The 23,827-nt window shown below is 34.0% G+C and overlaps 2 protein-coding genes across 4 annotated transcripts in view; one reads left to right on the top strand and one right to left on the bottom strand.

The window, feature by feature from the left end:
• LOC118767727 overlaps positions 1-17,106 on the top strand; it is a 79,813-nt gene extending 62,707 nt beyond the window's left edge. The window contains exons 2-3 of one of the 3 annotated variants that reach the window (XR_005003659.1): positions 15,757-15,967; positions 16,753-17,106. Coding sequence is in view for 1 of the 3 variants with exons in the window: in XM_036512792.1 (XP_036368685.1) it covers positions 13,895-13,994 (100 nt within the window). In the remaining 2 variants the exon portion in view is untranslated. Of the gene's footprint in view, positions 1-10,179; positions 10,247-13,894; positions 14,230-15,756; positions 15,968-16,752 lie in introns of those variants that run through there. The other 2 variants (XR_005003666.1, XM_036512792.1) reach the window with 2 other exon arrangements.
• Positions 1,401-23,827, bottom strand: part of LOC115219167 (kinesin-like protein KIF14) — a 61,592-nt gene continuing 39,165 nt past the window's right edge. The window contains exons 18-29 of the mRNA XM_029789277.2: positions 22,818-23,219; positions 19,786-19,929; positions 19,573-19,667; positions 17,983-18,080; positions 15,387-15,470; positions 12,888-12,986; positions 9,864-10,045; positions 8,602-8,748; positions 6,549-6,686; positions 6,381-6,455; positions 2,365-2,509; positions 1,401-1,914 (exon numbers count right to left, since the gene is read on the bottom strand). Of these exons, the coding sequence (XP_029645137.1) occupies positions 1,646-1,914; positions 2,365-2,509; positions 6,381-6,455; positions 6,549-6,686; positions 8,602-8,748; positions 9,864-10,045; positions 12,888-12,986; positions 15,387-15,470; positions 17,983-18,080; positions 19,573-19,667; positions 19,786-19,929; positions 22,818-23,219 (1,878 nt within the window). The 3' untranslated portion in view covers positions 1,401-1,645. The remainder of the gene's footprint in view (positions 1,915-2,364; positions 2,510-6,380; positions 6,456-6,548; positions 6,687-8,601; positions 8,749-9,863; positions 10,046-12,887; positions 12,987-15,386; positions 15,471-17,982; positions 18,081-19,572; positions 19,668-19,785; positions 19,930-22,817; positions 23,220-23,827) is intronic.

The raw sequence follows: 23,827 nt of genomic DNA, 5'->3' as shown, positions 1-23,827 counted from the left end.
CTCCACTCTGTTGCAAGCTCATAAGCCAGGTCTCCAGTTTGAGGATTTCTTCTTCCCTCACTCTTACTAGTGTCAGAAATCCTGTAAATGGTCATAGGCATTGCCTTCTCTCTTGACTAAAAAATAGGAAAAAAAAATGTTCATTTAGTGATTTATTGATATAAATTGTGAACATCTTGTATCTTACTGTAAGTTGTGTGTTCAGCTATTTGTATCCTTCACTTATTTTTATTTGTTGATTACCATGTCCATGTAATGGCAGTAGTTCTATTACTTTGATATGTTATTAACAATTTTCATAAATAGAATCCTCTAAGCTGTTGATTCAGTTACTAGCATGTGCATTTTTGACAGTCAATTTTGCTAGGTAGAGCAGGATAATTTTTTCTGAACAAATGTTTGCTAACATAGCTGCTACGCTCCCAATAGCTCTTCATCAGATTCATGTAACCGAGTGAGGGGTGTTCTCTAACCAGGAATAAGCCTTGATTCAATCCAGGAGTCCACTGCAATTTCTTTTAAGAGTTCCATGATCGATACCAACTGACCTAATTCCTTGTCTTACCGTGACATATCATCATCCTTTAACGTCCGCTTTCCATGCTAACATGGGTTGGACAATTTGACTGAGGACTGGCGAACCAGGTGGCTGCTCCAATCTGATCTGACAATTTTTACAGCTGGATACCCTTCCTAACGCCATCCATTCCGAGAGTGCAGTGGGTGCTTTTACGTGCCACCTGCATGAGGGCCAGTCTGGTGTTACTGGCAACGGCCACGCTCGAAATAGTGTTTTTTACGTGCCACCTGCACAGGAGTCAATCCAGCGGCACTATTTTTCGCTCGAATGTTTTGTTCACGTGCCACCAGTACAAGTGCCAGTAAGGCGATGCTGGTAACAATCATGCTCAGATGGTGCTTTTTATGTGTCCACCGGCACGGAAGCCAGACAGCTGCTCTGGCAGTGATCCCACTCAGATGGAGCTGTTAGCGCTCCACTGGCACGGGTGCCAGTCATCGAATTTGGTTCAATTTCGATTTTACTTGCCCCAACAGGTCTTTGCAAGCAGAGTTTAGTGTCCAATGAAGGGAGGTTGGCATGGGTGCCAGTCGTCGAATTTGGTTCCAGCAGTTTAATTTTACTTCTTGGTTACCACTATAGCTTCATTTAAACAGGCTCTTCTTTGCACTTAACCAAAAAACGATATCGTTTTTTGGTTAAGTTTAGAAGAAAGAATTCATTACATGGAAATGATGTCACTGAAAATGTGCATAAATATTAATTATTGCATTGATATAAGAGACTCATTAAAACTTTAAATTTGTTTTTACCCATTTTATTTGGAAATTTTAATTACATATATTTTTGTAAAAATAAAAATATTAGTATTTACACTAGATTTTGAATTAGAGTTGTTTCATTTTATTTTTCATTTACAAACTTTAGTAATATTAAATTAATACAATTCACATATCACAGATAAATATTATTAATATAATGGTGTTAAGTTTTGGCACACAACCAACAATTTTAATAGAAGGGGTAAGTCAATATCAACCCCAGTGCTTAACTGGTACTTATTTTATCAATCCTGAAAGGATGAAAGGCAAAGTTGACCATGGCAGCATAAATATTGATATCATACTAGTTACGTTTAGATACAAATGAGGGCTTTTCAGCAATTGATTTTAATTTGTTAGCTATCACTAATGTTTCTTGCTTAATACCCTCCAATTGTTTTAAATTATTTTCTTCTGTAACATCAACTATATCTGAGTCATCAGAATTACTTTTACTGTCACTAGTAGTTGGTTTACCACTTTTGGGTTCTTTTAACAAAAGAAAAAGTTTTTCTACAGTAGAAGAAATTCCATCAACTATCCTGATTACATTTTCAGCTTTTTTGAGTTTATCTGCAAAATTAACAAAAGCATATAAAAACAATTACATAATTCAGAATATTCACAATCACTTTATCAACTCTTGGCTTCTTTATATTTGAAAATTTAAAATTCTGTTGGAAAAGCCAATAGGTTTTTAATTTGGCAACACATAATATTGATATGACTCTAAACATGTCATAAATTAAGTTACAAAAAACATCATTTCAAACAAATTAAGTATTGTAATGAAAAAGTGAATATAGTACCAAAACAAAGAAATAGATTATGGTGCAAAAGATTAGAATCTTGATACTAGCTTTTCTGCATTTTTCTTATATTAATTTTACTCTTCTGTTGATTTTGGAAAATCATTCAAGTGCTTTTGTATAATCAATTACTAATGGGAAATTGTGCAGTTATCAAACAAATTGAAAAATATCCATTGTTTTTCATTAAAGGAAAAGTATCATAAATACAAACCTTTACTGGAAGTTGTCTTAATAAGTATTAGAGATGATCCGCTTCCAACAAGTTTTTTCATGTTGAAATGGTAACTTTGATAATCTTTGTACATATGTGACGTGAAGAATGCTTTTGTTTTCCAGCTACTGTCAAACTTGCTTGTCTGAATGTAAAAATTTTTTTAAATGAGAAATTTCCTAAACATTCTAAAATATTTTATATTAATTTCTAAATTTAGCTTAGTCACTGTCTCTATTATTATCATACTCTTTCCTATTCCCCTTCTTGGTAACATACATACAGCCTTAAGGCAGCTAGTACTCTTTATATGGCAACTTCTCCTGTGCTAGTGCAAAGAGAAAGGCTTTTCCACTCTTGATGCACCCTCTAGAGCAGTGTTTCTCAACCTTTTTACCCTTGCATAACCCTTAAATAAATTTACATCTCAAGGAACTCCTGCACGAAAGAAATTATATACCATATCTTTCTCATATTTTTTCATCATAGTTCACTAAATAAATCCCCAAAGGTTATTTTTTTTAATAACATAATAGGTTAGAAAGGATGATGTCTATATTACAGTAACCAATATGTTGTGCATATATAGTAATATTATGATCATGAAATTAGCATTAGCTCATCTCACTCTTTCACGCAGAACTTCTAGGAACCTTTTGTAGAACCCCAGGGTTCCGTGGAACCCCAGTTGAGAAACGCTGCAGAGGAAAAGGCTGAGAGTTGACCTGAGAACTTGGCAACTTCTCTAGTGCTGGCGCCACAAGAAAATGACCCAGCACACTCTATAAAGTGGTTGATGATAGGAAAGTCATCCAGTTGTAGAAACTAAGCCATAAGGAAAGGTACAAGCACCAGACTGTGTTAATAATAGCTCCCAATAACAAATGATTTGGACTGTGACAACCCATGCTAACAATGTAAAATAATGATCATGAAAGGACAACAACAAATAAAAAAAATTTACATCCATTTCTCAACAAGTTTATACTTTATGTTACTATTCCATAATCAGATACTTTTTTTTTTTTACAATGAAAAAGAATGATACCAATATTGCCAAAGATTCATTTTTGTAAATCATTTTTGATAAAAGAAAAGCATTGATATACCATCAAACCAACATTTTCTAAAGTGCAATATAAATTAATAGATTTCTTCTCAGTAATATGCCTTCACAAATCCAAAAGATAATGGTAAAATAACATTGCTTCTCCATGGATCTGTTTAGCATATTACCACTAGTTTTGATCCCTTTAATCCCTCATAAATATCCAATAATGTGATCACTATCCCATTACAAATTCTCATGTCTTCCTTGATACCTTCCACTTAAAGCACTTCTCTACCAAACACTGACATCTATTTGTATCATTTGTCCATACAGTACGGCAATCCTGCAAACATCACCTTTAACTCCAAGTTTACTTGTGCTCTGCATGCAAATTAATGCTGCACATGTAAGGGATCATATTGAACTTCTTTCTTTTTAGCCGTTACTAGCTTTCCATGTCAAACACCCATATTAGATTACCGTGTAGCTGTTTGCATAATACCAAAACAAACAACAACAAAAAAAAAAAACGCTAACAGTAGCCAAAAGAAAATGTAACAGTTCGCTAGATCTCATCACTGCCGTTCTTATTCTAAATTCTATACATTCATAATAATTACCTAATTAGGCCCTAGGTAGCAGAATATTCTTCACACACTATCAATTTTCTAACTACTCTCTTCCTTATACATCAAGCAAACAAACTTTCTCAATCATACTAGTTATACTTTTCTAACTATCACTTTGGTCTTTGCCAGGTTTGAAAATATTACTGGAGATTTTAACAAATTCTGTTATGAGAACTTTGATCCAAATACCTATAAATATTTTCAATGACATCTCTAGTCTTGTTAAAAATTATTGCTTCAATAACATTTAATAAATAATAGGGAGTTGAGGACAAAGCCCTGGGAGGAGAAAATTCTTTGTGCCAAATTCTTCTTTGAATTCATTGTCAATTTTAATGTAGCTACGAAATGGCTTGAACAGAGCTAATAAAGCTAATCATGTATATCTAGTTTCTCAGACCCTGCCTATCTACAGTGTACCACTTTAAAGTTAACTGCAAAAGAAATTTTAAGCTGACACACAAGAAATATATTTGTGATTCCACATTCTGATACAAATTCTTTCAAATAGAATGATTGGTTTGCCATTTCCCTATGCACAGCCTTTATCTTTCTGCTATTTACTACTACTCATGAAGATCACAATTGTTTGTTTTGTCTTCATAGAAACCTAAATTAACTTTCTTCTGCTCTTTTACTTTGTGTAAATTTGTTCTCTATCATGACTCTTTACACTTCTCAATGTTGTTATCTCCCTCTCTCTGTCTGCATTCCTGACAACTGCTTGTTATGTTGTTGTTCTTTAGTTCCAGGTCAGCCCTTATTGAACAGACCTGTGGTCAGACATTTTAGCCATGATCATCCATCTTTTTTTTTTTTTTTCTATCAGGCAAAGTATATCAAGGATTACCTTATCCAATGTATCCTTTTTTTCTTTAGAAAGAAGTATCATCTGCTAAGGGAAATTTGGCTATTATTTCTAGCAAGTTGAGTAACCATGTACAGACTTCCTTCTTAGATCATTGCTAGTTCCATTCGTATGTAAGGTAAGTAAATTATTTTATATTTCATACATTCACACATAAGACTTTAGATGCAGGAGATACACTGGTGTAGTGAACATCAAAAGCACACATGAAATAGACTGACGAATGCTCAAACAGCTCCCTAGAAATAAATGATAGTTTCTATTACTTAAGTGATCTAATTAGAAGTGGAACTGGAGGTCTCTGACATCAGAGAAAGAACCAAATAGTTCAAGGAATTGTGATCTCTGCTGATGATAAAGGAAGGTAGCATGGAATGTGATACAGCATGCTAACAAAACATGAGCCTTGAATGTAGAAGATTCACAAAAACTAGAAAAAAAATGAAATGAGCATGCTTTGTTATATATGTAATGTTAGTGTACATGAATAATGTAGCATCAATGAGCTCTTGTGCGCTAATGCTCATCCTTGTTTCTCCCTCACACTCTTTTTCTGTTCCTCCTAGGACATGTTGCCTTAAACAAGCAGGTACATTGTATAAAATGCAACCAGTACATTATGTTTAGTGACTATGACAAAAATTGAGAGGGTCCATTGGACTGCCTTGCTAGTGCCTCTATAAAATGGTTGGTGTCAGGAAGAGCAATCCAGCCTAATAAATCATATCAAAAATGGAATGCTCTGAGTAAGCTGTCCTTTGGCCTGTCTAGAAGGGCAGTAACTCCAAGCTAAGAACTGATATTGATGTGTGTGCATATTTCAATTGCCTTTTGTATTGTATGCTAAACTTCTCCCCACCCCATCATATTATACCTCCACTTGCTTTACATAATCTCTCTCTTTCTGCTATCATATATCCACTTAATATAACCCCTCTCTCTCTAACCCCTCAGAACAATTCCAATCATAGTAAAACAATCATTTATCGGTTTAGTGTGGAAGAAAGGGCTATATTTATAACCATAATAAGCCCTTCAAGACCAGTGAGGTTGACAGTTTTCTTTCTCTTGAACAGATACAAGTTGATGACTGTAGGGAAAATATGGAATGCAAAACTTGCAAACTATAACTGGGTATAATGGTAGTACTGGGATAGGCAGGGTGGTGGAAGAAATGTCTGTAAGTACTTTTTATTCATATTTCTAAATCACTTCTTGAATATAACTACCAAAATCCTTCAGGATTATTTGTAATAACAGTTTGGATTTGAAAAACGAAACTCAATTATAGTGGAAGCTTTGTTTTTCTTTGAAATATTAAGTAAGGATGACATATGCAAATAGCTGGATTTCAATTACTAGCTTAGCGAAGAGGATAAACTGAAATTTAATACTTCAACTATTTACTAAGTTGCTTAGTAAGTTGGTGTTTCAAGAAGTGTGAAGGAGTAAAACAAATTTGGCTTACCAAAATTTTACAAGATTCCTTTAAGAATAATTTTATTGTTGCAACCAAATGTAGAATGGCTTTGGAAAGGTCCAGCTGAAAGAAGATATAAAATCACAAAATATTATTTTTATCTATTTTAACAGTTATAAAACAAAATATTAATATTACAAAAAAAAAAATCTTGACCTTTGTCACGTTAATTGCTGCAGGAATTGAATGAGGAAGTAACACTTTGTCTATATTTTTAATAGCTTCTTGTATATTGTTGATTATAAAAAATTTGCAACTTTCCAAGAATATTCTTAATATATTAAAATTATTGATCTGAAAAAAAGAAAAGAAAAACAAGTCAATAAATAAAAGATATTTTATGACAAATCATATAATCAATATTTCTGGATTAAATACCAATCAGTATAAACAGCTAAAAGAAAGAAACAGAACTGAGTAATATGTATTACAGGCAAACAAGATCTTTTTAGAGAATGAGTGAATGAAAAGGTGTAATATAGAAAAAGAATAAGCATGCTATTAAATATAACAAAAAGAGAATTAAATATCTTTCTCAAAACTGGAGAGAATACAAAAACTTAAAGTTACATTGCAAGAGCAAAAGACTTGGATTGCTTAATTTATTTCACCATAGGCTCTGATTCCATACAAATATGTGATCATTGCCTAGTTGATACAATCCCACACCATAGTCTTCATCAGGAATCCTTAGCATGAATCAGTTGATTTGTTGAGGGTCTATCCATTCTACACTGACTACTCCAGGCAATAAAAGTGCTTGACTTTCGATCTATTAGAGAGATAAGCAAGTAACTTAAACAATCTCCTTTACATTCCTCAAATCTGAAAAGTGGTCTATCTTATTTCATCTTTTCTTTTCACTAGATCTAACACCAATCATTCCCAAAGCATTCTGGAACTCCTTCTTTATACATATTCTCATGTGAGCACCAACTTACAAAAAGTGAAGCTAAACATCAATTGTATCAAAGTTATCAAACTTTGAAAATCACTACATTTATTGCCTGCTTTGCTTCATATTTCACTCAGCACATGCACAACTCAACACATCCTGAACCACCCTCAATTCCAAGTGCTTTACTATTTTGAGCAGATTTTCCAAGTGTAGTCACTTCAGTTCAGCAAGGTCCCTAATCCTTATAGTGTTCCTTCTATTGCTTTTCAGCCTTATTTTCTCTCCATAGCAGTATGTTCTATTTCTTCCACAGGCAAAAAAAAAAAAAAATCTCTAACAATGCTAATTACCAACCTATTGTTCTTCAAACATCTCAAAAGTGGTGGCAGTAGCCATAAAAAACATCCTTGTATCATCAAGACTGTCTTTTTCTCTCCAGTAACTAATGCAATATGGTTCATATCAAGCCAGATCTACAGGAGAATTGTTGTTGTTTGTTAAACACCAGTACTATCTCATTTTGAAAATATGTTCAAGAAATGCAGCACTTATCTTATATACTCATGAGTAATTCAAAACTGAATTCTTCATAATTATTACAAATGGTTGGCTTCACTGTTTATGATTGTTTCTCATGACCACCATGTTTATAACCTTAACTACATCTTAAATGTTATGCCTGCTCTCCAAAAGCAGAAGCTAATTAATTTCTTAATAGCTACCAAGCCTATAGAGAGCATAAGAGCACTCCATAAAAATACTAAGTTCATATCTGGACAAATGCAGCTGCAACACACAGTCTAAACTACATCCAAAAGGTCTAACTTTATCAGCAAAACGTCTGTCACTAATAACTACAACCATTAGTATACTAATGCACTATATCCATCCTTTCTTTCTACTGCCAAAACAACACTGCCTGTTTCTCTGTACTATCAACTTGTGTACTACTCTCATAGGCCTCATCCATAAAAATCTATTTATGAAACCTTAACCTACAGAAAGGTGTAACTCCAACGAGACAAACCTGTTCACAATTTTCCTAACATCAGCCTACAAAAATTCAAGCTGAAGATCTATCATATCAAATTCAAAAGTCTAGGAGAGACTGTAAAAAATACAACAGACATGGCATCTCTCTTTAGTTGGAATTATAAACTCCTAAAAAATCATGTGCATTTAAACATTTTCATATAAATCTAAATTTAGTTATAAAAACATGCTTATGGATATTTTTACATTAAAAAAAAATTTATATTCATATAAATTTATAAGATTTCTAGCAGTATATAGCAATATAAGCAGTCTTACCTCTTTGTCAAGATCAGCACAAGGCAAACTTATAAGTTGATTCGTAACCAATGAACATTTAGCAGTTTTCACAATTATATCTTCAATACAATTATTAATGTTTCCCCCAATTTCTTGAATACTTTTTTTACACTGGGTGCTAAAGGCCTTAAAAAACAAAACAAAAAAATCATTGTCAAATGTGTTAGCTAAAATGTAAATAATTTGATCACTGTTAAGTATTTTGTACTTTTGCAATACCATTTCACTATCTAAATGCCTTTTATGAGTTCTAACTAACTTTTCAATCATGTTTTATAGCACTTCTAGCCTTCATTTTTTTTCTGGCTAACATCAAGCAGCCTAGATTTTTGGTAACTAATATGATTGATTCTTATAGAATTAAGCTGGAATGCCTTTGATAATAGGTCTGATCAGATAGTCAACAGTTTGTATCACATCTGCAAAAAGCAGCAATACATAAATATTTGCCAAGAGAATACTTAAGAATGAGTGCTACTTCATCAATTTTCCAAAGATATACACTGTGTAAAGTAGCTGGTGTTAGAAAGGACATCCATAAAACAGATATTGGAGCTCAACACAGTTTGTTGGTTCACTGGATCCTGTCAAACTCACGCTAGCATGGAGGACACATGTTAAACAATGATGATACTTTCCTGAAGACAGTTTTCAATTGGATATAACTAAACTAATATAAGCTTATTACTGTCACTGTAATAATACAGTTAAATTGAGCATACTGTTGTTTAGTTCCAAGTCAGCCTTATTCCATCTTGTCTTTCTAAGAGTATCTAGGACTACATTATCCAATGTATCTTTCATTTTTTTTAAAGATACCAAGGTGTGATTTGAAGGAGATTTGAAAGGCACATTCATGGGTATGTTATTACATGTTTAAGCTACAAGCCAATGCCAGTTAGAATATCTTGTTTCAATAAATGAAAATAGTAAGGTTATAATATATTTGAAATTCAATTTCTTAAGAAAATTCAAATGAAATGTATTATTTACAACAGATATGCTTTTTTTTAAAAATCTTCCTTTCTGCAAAACAGTCATTAAACAGCAACTAATCATGGAAGAGTCATTTTAGCCATCTAAAACACAAACACAGAGGTTTTTCTTTTTTAAGATGGTTAAAATGTTTCTTCTATAATGTAACTGATTCGGTTTCAATGACATGGTCTAGACAAGTACAACTCTAGTTATTAAATAATTAGAAATAAGAGGTGTTAGAATATAAAACTGGGAAATCTCACCTTGAAAAATTGCATCATTTCAAATTTTAGCTTTTTGAGTGCAGTTATAAGTGAATTACATAAATGAGAAAAAGATGCCATGTTTTGGCACAAGAACCAACTATTGTAGTATGATGATAATGTAAATAACACTGATGACAGTTCAATCAATTCTTTTTCAACATTTTCTTCAAGTAAAATAACTGCAAAATAAATACCACATATTTTTGAGACTGATATTACATTTACACACAAACACGTATGTATGTTATATTTATAAAAACACGTTAGAGTAAACATGTATATCATGCTCTCACAGGTACATATGAGCAGACAGGTACATAGAAGGAAAGGAACTGATTAATAGTGGTAGGATGATGATGAAGAATCTGCTTGAGGGCAAGCTTCAGATAGGAGAGATAATGTAAATGAGAGAGACCAGTGGGTTGTGTGTGGTCAAGTACGAAAGAAACATGATAAAGTATAAAATAGATTAAGGAAAATTATCCCCTTATACACATAGAATACCAGCAGCAGTCATGCATTTACAGACTAGCACTCACCTAGAGAGCTGTGTATAATATAGCACACTCGTACATAGGTATATACATACATATGTACAAATTATTGATACAGTAATTTTGGGGTTTTCCCCCCACTCATTGTAGTTCTGAACTATAGAATACATCTTTAGACTTTTGCCTAACACTGTGGGGTACTCAGCTACTGATAAAATCCCAACACAGGATTGAAATTAATTCAGCTGATCCCCCTTTATTCTATAGTCTACTAAGATATTCTACAATAAGGATAAGATGTTTATATCTGTTTACACATGCAGTACTGATTACAAATCTATAGATTTTGAAGTGCAGTTTACTACATGCACATTTAGTGTGAGAGACACATATACACACATTTGTAAATACAGAAACACATAGTTACATATATCTACATACATCAATCATACACATGTTCAAGTGCATTTACACTAATGAACACATACACAATACCACCATGTGTCAACACATTGGAGACATGCATGTTCAACTAAATACCATAAACATCGTAGTTCATTTATACACTAACACTTCATACATTATCACTGTGTGCAGACACACAAACACAGATATACATGTTTTATGCATAATATATACACATACATACACACACACACACAGATGGTTGTGACAGACATGAATGTATGTATATGCACACAAGTACATACTTGTGTATATATGTACACAAACATACTCATTCAGATCTTTTCTATACATTTAATGCTCACAGACACTTCGAAAATACACCTCAGTTTAAATGCAGACAGGTGTACAAAACATAGCATCCAGACATCCCAATAAAAACATATGCATGCAGATACAGGTGCCCAACTCCACACACTTGGACAGAAACATACATAACATATGCAGATATATTTGCTCATATAGCGTTCAGAAAAGAGTGCAGTAGGGGTAAGGGGGTACCTCATAATGATATGGTGATGGAGTGTTTGGGAATAGAACAGCATTCTAAACAGCATCTGATTTAATAATAACCTAATGGTAATGATAATGGTTTCAAATTCTGGCACAAGGCCAGCAATTTTAGAGGAAGAGTTAATTTAATTGAATCGACCTTGGTGTTCAACTGGTATTTATTGATTTCAAAAGGATAAAAGGCAAAGTTGAATTCAGAATGTAATGAGCTGGAAGAAATGCCACTAATTATTTTGTCCAATGTGCTAATGATTCTGCCACTTTACCACCTTAAATAATGATGATAATACTGGAAAACAATGAGGCTGGTAAAGGAAATAATGGGAGCAATGATGCAGAGCTTGTGATATTATTCTTATAACAACAATAAGATAATGGTTGTTGTGTATGAGGCATTAATAGAAAATACAAGCAATGATGCTAGACAGAAATACTAACCAGTAATGGTAACTTGGGTGCAGGTAGACAATGATAAAGATATGAAAGAATTAAGGAATTGTCAGATGATAAATAAAAGCAGTAGGAGTAATGATGATGTGTAGGTTACAGGAGATGGGATAACAGAAGTAGGAATGCAATATATTATGTGTTTTCTATCTAAATGTATGTCTGGTATATCTGCATCTGATTCCTCTTTTGTCCAATTTCTCTTTTAGAAACTGGATAAAAGAGAAATCTGATGCAGTATGCTTAAAAGAAGACTGCACTGGTACAAGCATGTGATGAATACAGAGGATGACAGCTGTATATAAGCAAATATCAAGTGTGCAAAGTGAATGGAAGATGTGAAAGAGAGAGACCAGAAAGAATTGGGGATAAAGTGGTGAAAGCTGACTCATGAAAAAAATAGCAAAGACCATGTTGATGGTAATCTGCAGAGCTGGAGAAAACCTGACTATCCAAACAAGCATGGCAAATTTAACATTAGAATGGTTGTAGTGATAGCAGCTAGGAAGCATATGTGTATGCATGTGCACATACACACATACGTGTGTATGCTTCATCATCATCATTCAACATCCCTTTTTCCATGCTGGCATTGGTTAGATGATTCAACACAAAAAGACAAGCCAAAGGGCTGCACCAAGCTCCAATGTCTGCTTTGGATTGGTTTCTACAGCTGGATGCCCTTCTAGATATCAGCCACTTCACAGTATACTGGGTCCATATTCCATGACACCAAGTACCTGTAAGACAAAGCACCACCACAACTGAGTGGGGTATAGTACTGAAGGACAAAAACTATGATAGGGCAAGAGCAGGTGTCTTGTTTGAGAGGTGAATACATAGCTTGCTCATCTGGAAAGAGAAAGAGAGAACGGGTGTGTTCATGTGTGTCCAACCATTAAAACTTTGTCAAATAAGAAAAGCAGAAAAACATGCATAACCACATAGCCTGCTACTTTTCTGTTTTTATGTGTCAAATGGTGAATGTCCGTGAGATACAGAGACTTGTCCAACACCTAGCATGGTAAAATTCATGAAAAATGATAACAATGGTGATGTGTGAATAATTTAATACCAAATTTAACAATGATAAAATGTTCACCTTTCATATGTACATTGAGTATAAGTATTTCATTTACTGACTGTAGAATAATCTTGCAACATTCCAGACATAAATCAGTGTAACTTGGTTGAATGTCATCTGTTAAAAATAGAGGATGTCTTTCAATACATACCTTACATAAATAAATACATGACTTCAATTCATTTCAAATTTTTTTTTGTATATTTACAAAACCTTTTTGTAACACAAATTGTAAACATAATTCATACATTAATAAAACACAATATTAAGAACTATTAAACAGGTAATAGATCAATAGTTCTCAAACAAGAGACACTTGACACTCGGAAGAAAATTTTAATCTGGGGAAGAATTGGGGGAAAATATCAGTTAGGTGCTGAACTGAAAAGGTAAAGAATGTATTGTGTGTACACATATATATATTTATATATCAAATGAAAGAGCAATACTTCTGCTTCAGATTTCATGCCATTTTGAGCTATTCAGTTATCAGTATTTGGAAAGTATTATCATCATTTGACTGAGGACTGGCGAACGAGATGGCTGCACCAGGCTCCAATCTGATCTGGCAGAGTTTCTACAGCTGGATGCCCTTCCTAACGCCAACCATTCCGAGAGTGTAGTGGGTGCTTTTACATGCCACCGGCATGAGGGCCAGTCAGGTGGTACTGGCAACGGCCACGCTCAAATGGTGCTTTTACATGCCACCTGCACAGGAGCCAGTCCAGTGGCACTGGCAACGACTTCGCTTGAATGTTTTTTTTCATATGCCACTGGCACAAGAGCCAATAAGGCAACACTGACACCAGCACTAGTTGAGCGTGATTGTTACCAATATGATATACTAAATGCATGGATCTAGGATTGGTAGTGACAGTTTGAAATATATTGTGGGACAATACCAGAAAACAAGCTTTGTTCTTGAGCTTCTCTTTTTTTTAACAAAATTTCAGTTGTGAACTAATTAAGATGACTATTCCTTGAAAACCAATAAGTATTCATGAAATTTAACATTCTCTTTTCAGATTTTTAATTCAAAATTCTCAAAACACTATCAGAGAACATATCTTCAAATGCCAACTAGAAAGCCCACCAGTATTTGGTAACACTCTTCTGATTTTTTAGCAAATGATGATCCAGTACTAGACATAAACATTAAATATAATAAAAAAATAATTAAAGCAATAAGAAAAATCACACAGATAACTTTGCACTTCAACCATCCAGGATTGTTATTGTTAAGGCATTCCAGCTATAATTACCCTATCACAAAGCCACATCCCATCAATACTATTCCCACTACCCAATTGAGGGACCCTTGTCTTGCAAGATACTCAATGATCCTCCGATACTGGTGCCAAAAAAAAAAAAAAAGGCACTGGTGCTAGTGCCATATAAAGAGCACTAGTGAGAGTGCCATGTAAAACCCAATAGTGACAGTGCCACATAAAAAGCATCCAATACATTCTGTAAAGTGGTTGGCATTAGGAAGGGAATCCAGGTGTAGAAACTATGCCAAAATAGAGTGGAATTTGGTATGGCTTCTGGCCTTGCTATCTTGTCAAACCTATGCCAGCATGGAAAGCAGACACATTATGATGAATGTGTCCTAAGATGGTATGGTGAGATCTGACTGCAATATCTACCAGCTCAAAGAAGATATGCAGAGGCTCCTTAGAGTTAATAAATCAAGTAGTAACCATGTACAAAAGTTAATTCAATTTTTTATATCCTCCTGTATCAACTGATGACATTGTATCAGTGACAGAAAGTCATTATTATTATCATTATCATTAGAAGTAGGATACAAAGGAAAGAAAAAACTGCTAAAACTACAAAGATACCAGTGGTAAATATTGTACATTCATGCATGTGTGTCGTTAAATGATCATATGACAGACAATAGTCCATTGAATTGCTTTGTTTTTGTTTAACAATAACAAAGAAATTGTTTGTTTGGCTAGTATAATGACTTGCTTTGCACATGTTTGTGTTTTTCAGTCATTTTGACTGCAGCCATGCTAGAGCACTGCTTTTTAGTCAAAGAAATTGACCCCAGGATTATTCTTTGTAATCCTGGTACTTATTCTGTTGGTCTCTTTTACCAAACTGCTAAGTTACGGGGACGTAAACACAACAATAGTTGTCAAGTGATGGTGGGATGGGGACAAACACAGACACAAAGTCACACACAGATACAATGGGCTTCTTTGAGTTTCTGTCTACCAAATTCACTCACAAGACTTTGGTCATGCCAAGGTTATAAGTAGGAGACACTTTCCAAAGTGCCATGCAGTGGGACTGAACCTGGAACCATGTGGTTGGGAAGCAAGCTTCTTACCACACAGTCACACTTGTCATTTATTTGAATTGAGACAACCAGCAGCATGTGCTGGGATTATCAGTCATCTTTAGTAATTATCAATATATATTAACATACAATATAAAATAAAAGAAAACTTGATAAGTTGATTCAGTATATCTTAATATCACAAGTTATGAAGAAAATCTACTCACCTGTATTACCTTGGGGTAACTTTAATGGTGACACTTCTATGATTTTACTTAACACTGATGACAATGTATTCTTAGAAATATTTTCTGTTGAGAAAATTTAAACAGATAGATATTTTTAAAAAGCATCCTTTTTCATTTGACTGATTTTTATACTCTGCTAAATAATAGTTCAAAAAATGAAGTTATAGCACAAAGAAAAACCAATAAGAAAGACTGTATTTTAAAAATTAACAAGAAAAATTTTTTAATAGAATGTTTTTTTCTAAGTGATTTTAAATATTTAAAAGCAGTAGTGTGTAAAACAGATCTCCCATTAATAAAAAAAAAAAGAGCCTGACTATTTCATATTTTCTAATATATTTTTTTATAGTATTTGTGGCATGACGTCAGCAGCTGGGGAGCTGACCGGAACTTGGGGCTGACCGGAAGGGGCAGCAGTGACACGCGCGCAGCAAGGGCAGCATTCTGCTTTTTTTGAGGCAGGTCGCTGAGCGGGTAAGACGGGATCAGCACGTTGTTAAGGTTGGGAGAAGCAGCTGCTATATCTAGCGTTGAAGGGTCTCCATCTGAGCAAAGAGAAGGTAGGTGCCTTTATTTTGAATCTCTCGCATACACCACAGTATTCAAAAACTTTATTTAGATCTTACTGTTAAAGCTTGTCAGGAATATGCTTGAGGATAGTCCATAACAGTCCACAATCACAACCATCTGGACAGACCATACTTCACTGCCTTTTATACCACTCTATTTTATAGTGTTTACAATTTGGAAGGAAAACTGGCTGTTAAGCAGATTTGATCTGGTTTGCTACATTCTAATATTTACAAGTCATTAAAAAAGTGAGCAAAATAAAGTAAGTTTTAATAACTTAAGACTTATCATACAAGGTTTAATAGAAATTTAGTTTAATGGAAATTTACTATATCAGTATCCATGCTGATGTTTTAGTAAATAAATATGAAGTATTATACATAATACATTATATTTTGATAAGGCACAACAGTACAGTAACATAGTAATTTTGTTTGTTGTAACAAAAGTGGTTATGATTACTCATTCAGTTAGTCTATTGTCTGCACTAATAAAAATTTTGATTCCATTTACACAGTCATTATATAGCAATGTATGTCACATGACTCCAGAGCTGACTGGAAGATAGGTTTCATAGATCATAGGATGATCTTAAGCATTTGCAAATTTACTTGAACAGAGTTGATTGAATTGATAAACATTCCATCCACATTTTCTTGCAGACCACATAACTAACAGAACTTTCTTTGATTCATACTGTTTAACTGTTTCATTAAAAAAATTTTATCTTTTTATTATTATTATTTTGCTTAGTTGATAAAAAGAATCTTTTCAGAACCGTCAACACTGTTGAGAGAAAGGTATCATCAAACTGAAGGCTGGTGTGAATGCTTGCAACAGAGTGAACTTTGCTGGAAGTTCCAAAGGGCCAAGTGGTGGTGTTAAACTGAGTTATAGATTAAATCTACTATCCATGTAAGCCACAGCAGGATCTGAACTAAGAATGCAGGGCCAGAACAAATCCCACAAGACATCTTGTTCAACATTAATGATTTCACTAGTCCACCACACTAGCCCAGAAGGATGAAAGCCAAAGTTAACCGTAGCAGGATTTTAACTCAGAACGCAGACAACTGAAATAAACACTGCAAGATATTTCTATTCCAGAATAAAATACATTAAAAAAATTTACATAGTGTTTGGAGTCATTTCAATAATGATAGAACATATATTAATGATCTTTTTTTGGTTCTTTTTCTTTTTAGAAATGTTTTCAAAGAATTTAGATCTTCATTTGTAAAGTAGTTAGCATTGGGAAGGACATCAAGCTGTAAAAACCACGTCAAAGCAGACCTCACCACTGCTGATGCCACTTAAAACGCACCCAGTCCACTCTGTAAAGTGATTGGAATTAGGAAGGGTATCCAGCCATAAAAACCATGCCAAAACAGACATTGGAGTTTGGTGCAGTCCTCTGACTTACCAGCTCTTGTCAAATCGTCCAACCCATGCCAGCTTGGAAGATGGACATCTGATAAAGATGAATCTCCTATGTAATTCCAACTTTTGTTCATTTCTCAATTAATTCTAAATGGAAATTTTCCATACTTTGAATGTTGATATCAGTAGATGTTAGGCATTTAGAAGGTTACACCCTTTCATGAGACTAATGTAAATTACTAGCTCAATATTTATGAAAGAATAATTAAAACATGACCAATTGCTTTTAACTAATTATGTACTATTGCTCCCGTTCTTCATATTTAAAGCAGTTGTAAAAACAGATATAGATATACAAAAAGGTTTTGAGAAATATTTGTCCAATGTTTTTTTTCTTTTTGAAAAAAAAAAGCAGTCATGCTGTCTTTACTTAATGATTCTCTATACTATATCACAAAATACACCTGTAGATTCTCAGTCAATATTGTATCTATAAACAAATGTAAACACTTCATCTTCATTTATAGAAAATGTTAATGGCATTTTGTTAATGTAGCAAGAATTCACTATTCAATTATGTTTAAAAACTGTTAAAATGGTATAGTAATTAACAAAATTTTCTTACTTATTCTTGATCTTTTCGGTATATGATTTGGTAAACTACATCGACGCATGACCATCAAAGATTTTTCTGGTGAAGCAATTACAACAGGTAGACCACATCTGAAGACAACATATTTCAAAAGAAATATCAATAAACATATGGAAAATATTAGCTACAGAATAAATTACTCAGAAACATAATCTAAGTGTAAAATAATTGTTAAGTTAGTGTTAAAATATTTCATACAAAGAACATTAAAAAGCTAATTACAGAAAATAAGGCAGTTACGAAAATGCAAGTGTGAAAGCAAGGTCTAGAATCAAAGGGCCTTAACATTAATTTAACAAAAACTAAAGTCTTAGTAAGTAGGAAAGCGGACAAATTACAAATCCCTTCAGGTAAATGGCCCTGCTCAATATGTAGAAAAGGCGTAGGTAGAAACTCCATAAGGTGTACCCAGTGCTAGCTATGGGCACATAAGAGGTGCAGCAATATCAGAGAGTGGTTAACAGAGAATATAGTCTGTGTGTGTGGGAGATGTACAGGTACAATGAATACAAGAAATGTGCAAAAAATAGACTCCGTCAAATGCCAGTGGGGGTACCTAGACGTAGTTGATAGAATTCATTATCTAGGTGACCATGGTGGAGGTGGATGTTCCAAGAGTGTAACTGCTCAAATAAGAACAAGCGAGAAAAGAGAGCTTCTTGGTAACAAAGGGCCACTCACTCAGAGTGAAAGGCAGATTGTATGGTGTGTGTGTGTGTGTCGACAGGCATGCTACATGGTAGTGAAACAGGCTATAATTGCAGACAACATGCAAAGTCTTGAAAGAAATGAAGCTAGCATGCTTCGCTGGATGTAGGTGTCTTGAGAGCAAAATTGGGTATAAGAAGCATCAGATGTGGTGTGCAAGAGAGATGACTACACTGGTATGGTCATGTGATGCATATGAACAAAGACAGCTGCATAAAGAAGTGCTGGTCATTAACTGTGGAGGGATAGCCCCAAGAAGACATGGGAGGAGGTGGTGAAGCATGATCTTTGAGCATTGGTCCTCATGGAGGTGATAACAAGTGACCGGGATCTTTGGCGATATGCTGTGCTTTAGAAGACTCATCAAGCCAAGCGAAATTATGATCATGGCCAATGCCAAAGTTACATAAAAGCACCCATGCCAATGGCATGTAAAAAGCACACATTACACTCTTGGAGTGGTTGGCATTAGAAAGGGCATCCAGCTATAGAAACCATGCAGTCAAACCATCTAACCCATGTCGGCAGGGAAAGCAGATACTAAATGATGATGAGGATGACTAATATTGTTTTTTTGATAAGTAGAGGACACAATTGTAGACATGTTTTGGTCTCATTAGTAAAGCACAGAATTTGCTATATTTACTGAAGTAAATATTAAAAATGTACAATAATTGGTGAACAAAAATAAAATTATCTTGAGAATGAAGTTGAGTCATTGATTCATATATGAGAGCATCAAATATTAGCAACTTAAATGGAGTAATTTATCATTGTTATCGAAGTGTGACAAAAAGGTTGTCCTTAATTTACTGCCTCCTGTTTTCTTCAGAAAAAATAATGAAAGGAACTAACTTTTCTGGAGAAGATATGTCAGTTAACTCAAAATTGTCATCTTTCTTCCAGTCGTTTTCATCAGCAATGATTTCTTCCATATTATTATCACTGGTCTAGTTAAAAGAAGAATGCAATACATACAGCTTTTTGTCATATCTAAGCTATTCAAATTTAATTAAATGAAAATCTTAACTTGAAAGGTAATAAAAATTTTATAAATCTCCATATTACCTGATATACATCTCTCAGTAGGTGCAACTTATTCATAAACACTTCAAAGGACCAAAATGTACAAATCTTCATATCAGTTAAGCTACATTTTATGAGCATTTTTAGATTGTTTTCATCATCAAAATAATCTTCTCTTGAAAATACCTGTAAAGAACAAATTTAATTGGTTTAAAAAAAAACATTTTAAAACTTTTTTTAATGTAAACATATATTGTATCAAGTGATTTACTACTTTAGTCGTGTATGAATTTAGTTTGCTTCCCAACCATGTGGTTTTATGTTCAGTTCTACTATATGGCACCTTGAGCAAATGTTTTCTATTGTCCAAAAAAAATTACCATTCTGCACACACACATACATACATATATTGGCTTCTGTGCCGATGCCAGGCTCCCCTGGCACGTAAAAAGCACCCACTACACTCACGGAGTGGTTGGCGTTAGGAAGGGCATCCAGCTGTAGAAACACTGCCAGATCAGACTGGAGCCTGGTGCAGCCTCCTGGCTTCCCAGACCCCGGTCGAACCGTCCAACCCATGCTAGCAGGGAAAACGGACGTTAAACGATGATGATGATGATATATATTGTAGACTCTCCTGTCACAGATGACAGATGAAGGTTCAACAATTTCTCACTGAACAACCTGCACAGGTGATTTGTTTAGTGATCAAATGTTTGTGCTGTACATAGCTCACTCCCACCATCAAATTGACATTTTCTGTACAGATGCATGGAGTGCTGTATGTCAGATTGCAGAGCCACATGAGAAAGTGTTTTGCTTAAGAACACAATGCAATGCCTGATCTGGGAATCAGAACCAGGAACATGTAATTAAGAAGATAACACCATGACAACTGTGTGTTTACACCAGTTTATTTGAAACTTATGATGTTTGAACAGTATTATTGGCATTTCTGCTGTCACTAACTTATCGACTTATTTCATGCCTTCACACTTATGTGGAATAAGAGATCCACTACTTGTAAAACAGGTAAGGATTAACATTGGGAAGGATATCCGGCATGGGAAAACATAAAATGAAGGAATCTGTTGCTAGCTTATCTGAAATCCCATATCATATCTCGATTAATCATTATGATTCCTAATGTCTTCTTTCTAAATACCTATTTCTTTACTGCCCACAAGGGGCTACACAGAGGGGACAAACAAGGACAGACAAATGGATTAAGTCGATTATAACGACCCCCAGTGCGTAACTGGTACTTATTTAATAGACCCCGAAAGGATGAAGTACAGATGTGTCTCCCATACACCTGGTCTATAACAATTCCAATTACATAGCAAACAAATTGCTTTATTTTTGTTTTATTTTACTTGTACAACTCTTAAGACTTTAAACACTCTCAGGTCCTAGAATTTAAGAGTTCACATATATTTTCTGAGAACCTTCCATTGGTTTTAACTCAGATTTTATCTAACCACTCGGCAATCAAAGTTAACTCTTGGATTATTGCAATTTGATTTCAGATTAACTGCTCTTTCCTAGACCAGTTGAAGATATGTGTAATAACATAACTGTGAGAAGCACCTGTTACATTTCTGATGTTACATACACTTTTCAACCAGCAATCACCATGCATATACACTATTGAAAGCACAATGAATTCATTCTATCATAATTCAATTCTGTTCTTTTCTTAGTGACAATTCACAAGAGCTAATCTTGTTGAGAAACTTCTGTTGGTTGCTATTAGAATTAGGAAAGAATGCTATGCAAACACAACATTAGTACAAGAAACAGCAATAACATGAAATCTCTCAATAAATGTACAGAATTTGACCTCAGTTTGAAAGTAATGTTGAAGTTGGCAAATATATGTATGGAAACAACTAGGTATCATGTACATTGTACCATCACTCTAATGTTATTAATTCTACCTTTGTCCATCACTACAAAAATACAGTATACTTCTAAAAAGTGAGAAATGCTGATGTGATTGATTTCCTACAAGTTTATTATCACATGTGCAGTCATGGTGGGAAAATTTAACACCCTACTGATAACTTAAGAAGTGGAAAAATATTATCTGATTTTGGAGATGCAACATTAGTTCCATGGTACCAGTAAAAGTTTGAAAGAACATACAATTTTGCTGTTGTCTTTAAATTATTTATTTCAATATCCAAAATAGTTGATAATGACAATCTCTGAAGTGAATTCAGCCAGTCACAATGGATTTTCTGACTTGATTACATTACTGTAGATACTATCTTCGTATGACATGAAAAGAACAGTAGCTTGAGCAGAACATGAGCCTTCAAAGAAATCCAACAGCTGTAATGATTGTATGAAACAGATGTGTTCTTTACAGTTAAAATGCACATTCAGTTACAAAACGAATTTGCTTTCAATTCTCAGCATTTACAATTACTCATATTATTCATACTGCTACAAATATGTGCCTGTTAGCCAATGTGCATAGACAAACGTGCATATACATAGGAATGTATATGCATATGTATGTGCTTGTTTAGATATGATATATGGATCAGATATTCAAAGCTATTAGGTAAAAGCATAGTTGTATAATTAAGTTCTCTCCCCAACCATATAGTTTCAGGTTCAGTTCCACAAAATATTTTAGGCGAGTATCTTCTACTATAGTCCCAGGATGACCAAAGTCTTCTAAATGAATTTGATAGATGAAACTGAAAGAAGTCTGCTGTGTGTGTGTGTGTGTGTGTGTGTGTGCATGTCTGCGTTTGTTTACATTTGTGCCTTACAACAGTCACTTCAAGTGGATTTCTTACCACTTTTGTCAAAAACTTATTCAATTGTTTTGCATCTTCATAGATGAGTGACTAAAAACAATTCCTTATTTAAAAAGCAGGTAAGGGTTAGTGGTGAGAAGGGCATGCAGCTGTAAAATAATGCCCCATAATGTACCCAGCTAACCCAAATAAGGACAGAAAAAGTGAACATAAAATGAATTAGTACACCAAACAAATGATACTTAAACAGAAGAAAAATGATATGAAATAGTTAAAAAAATGAATTAAATTAATATTTACAATGTTTTTCTTTAAATGCCAACAAATTGCATTGGCCTCACATATTGCCAAATATGTGTGGTACAATCCAAAGGAACCGATAGTTATCTTTTGCTTTCTTTTTGCAGATAATGGTGTGTTGAACTGATTAGATTCCAAGTTACATTGTCTCTCCTTTAAATTTTCAACACAGAATTGACTCTTCCCATGAACATCGTTAACAATTGCTGATAACGAATTTATCATCAACATGGCTTGATTATATGAATCTAAAGAGCTTGAATTACTCGACTCAGATGAAATTGACAATGATTTTGATTTAAGCTCAGTTTCATTCCGATATGATGAAAGTTGTTTTAAATTTTCTTCAGCATGACCTTTTGCTTTTTCGAGTTCCTTTAAGAGTGTATTTTCTGGTCGATCCTGGAGATCAAGAGAAAAACAAATATATTTGCTTAAATATAAAAGTTTCATAATATGAAATAAAATTAAATAGTTACTTGATAAAATGTCACAAGAAAACTAATACCTAATATTTGGATTGAATTACTAAAACAATTAAAACAGGAATATTTCATTAGATGTTGAATGTGTTTACATCTGATTAAACATAGTTTGGATGGCTGTGTGGTTAAGATGCTCACTTTGCATCCATATGGTTTGGCATGTGGCACCTTGGTTAAGTGTCTTCTACTAAAGCCTTGAGCTGACCAATGCCCTGGAAGTGAATCTGGTAGATGGAAACTGTGTGGAAGCCAATTGCATGTATGTGTGACTCCACAGTGCTTAACAACCAATGTTGGTTTGTTTAAGCTCTTCTAACTTAGCAGTTCAACAGAAGAAACTGATACAATAAGGAATAGATTGAAAAAGTAAGTACTCAGGGCTAATTGTTCAACTAAAACCCTTCAAAGTGATGCCCCAGCCTGACCAGAGTCCAATGGCTGAAATAAGTAAAAAATAAAATAACTGTTAACACATATCATATTAATCTTAGTAAAAGTGGCTTTACAAGCAATATCTATGTGAAT

The sequence above is a fragment of the Octopus sinensis genome, linkage group LG1 (genome assembly GCF_006345805.1).
Source record: "Octopus sinensis linkage group LG1, ASM634580v1, whole genome shotgun sequence".
Taxonomy (NCBI): Eukaryota; Metazoa; Mollusca; class Cephalopoda; order Octopoda; family Octopodidae; genus Octopus; species Octopus sinensis.
Note: the sequence above shows the minus strand (reverse complement) of the source record. Positions and strands in the feature narration are given on the sequence as shown.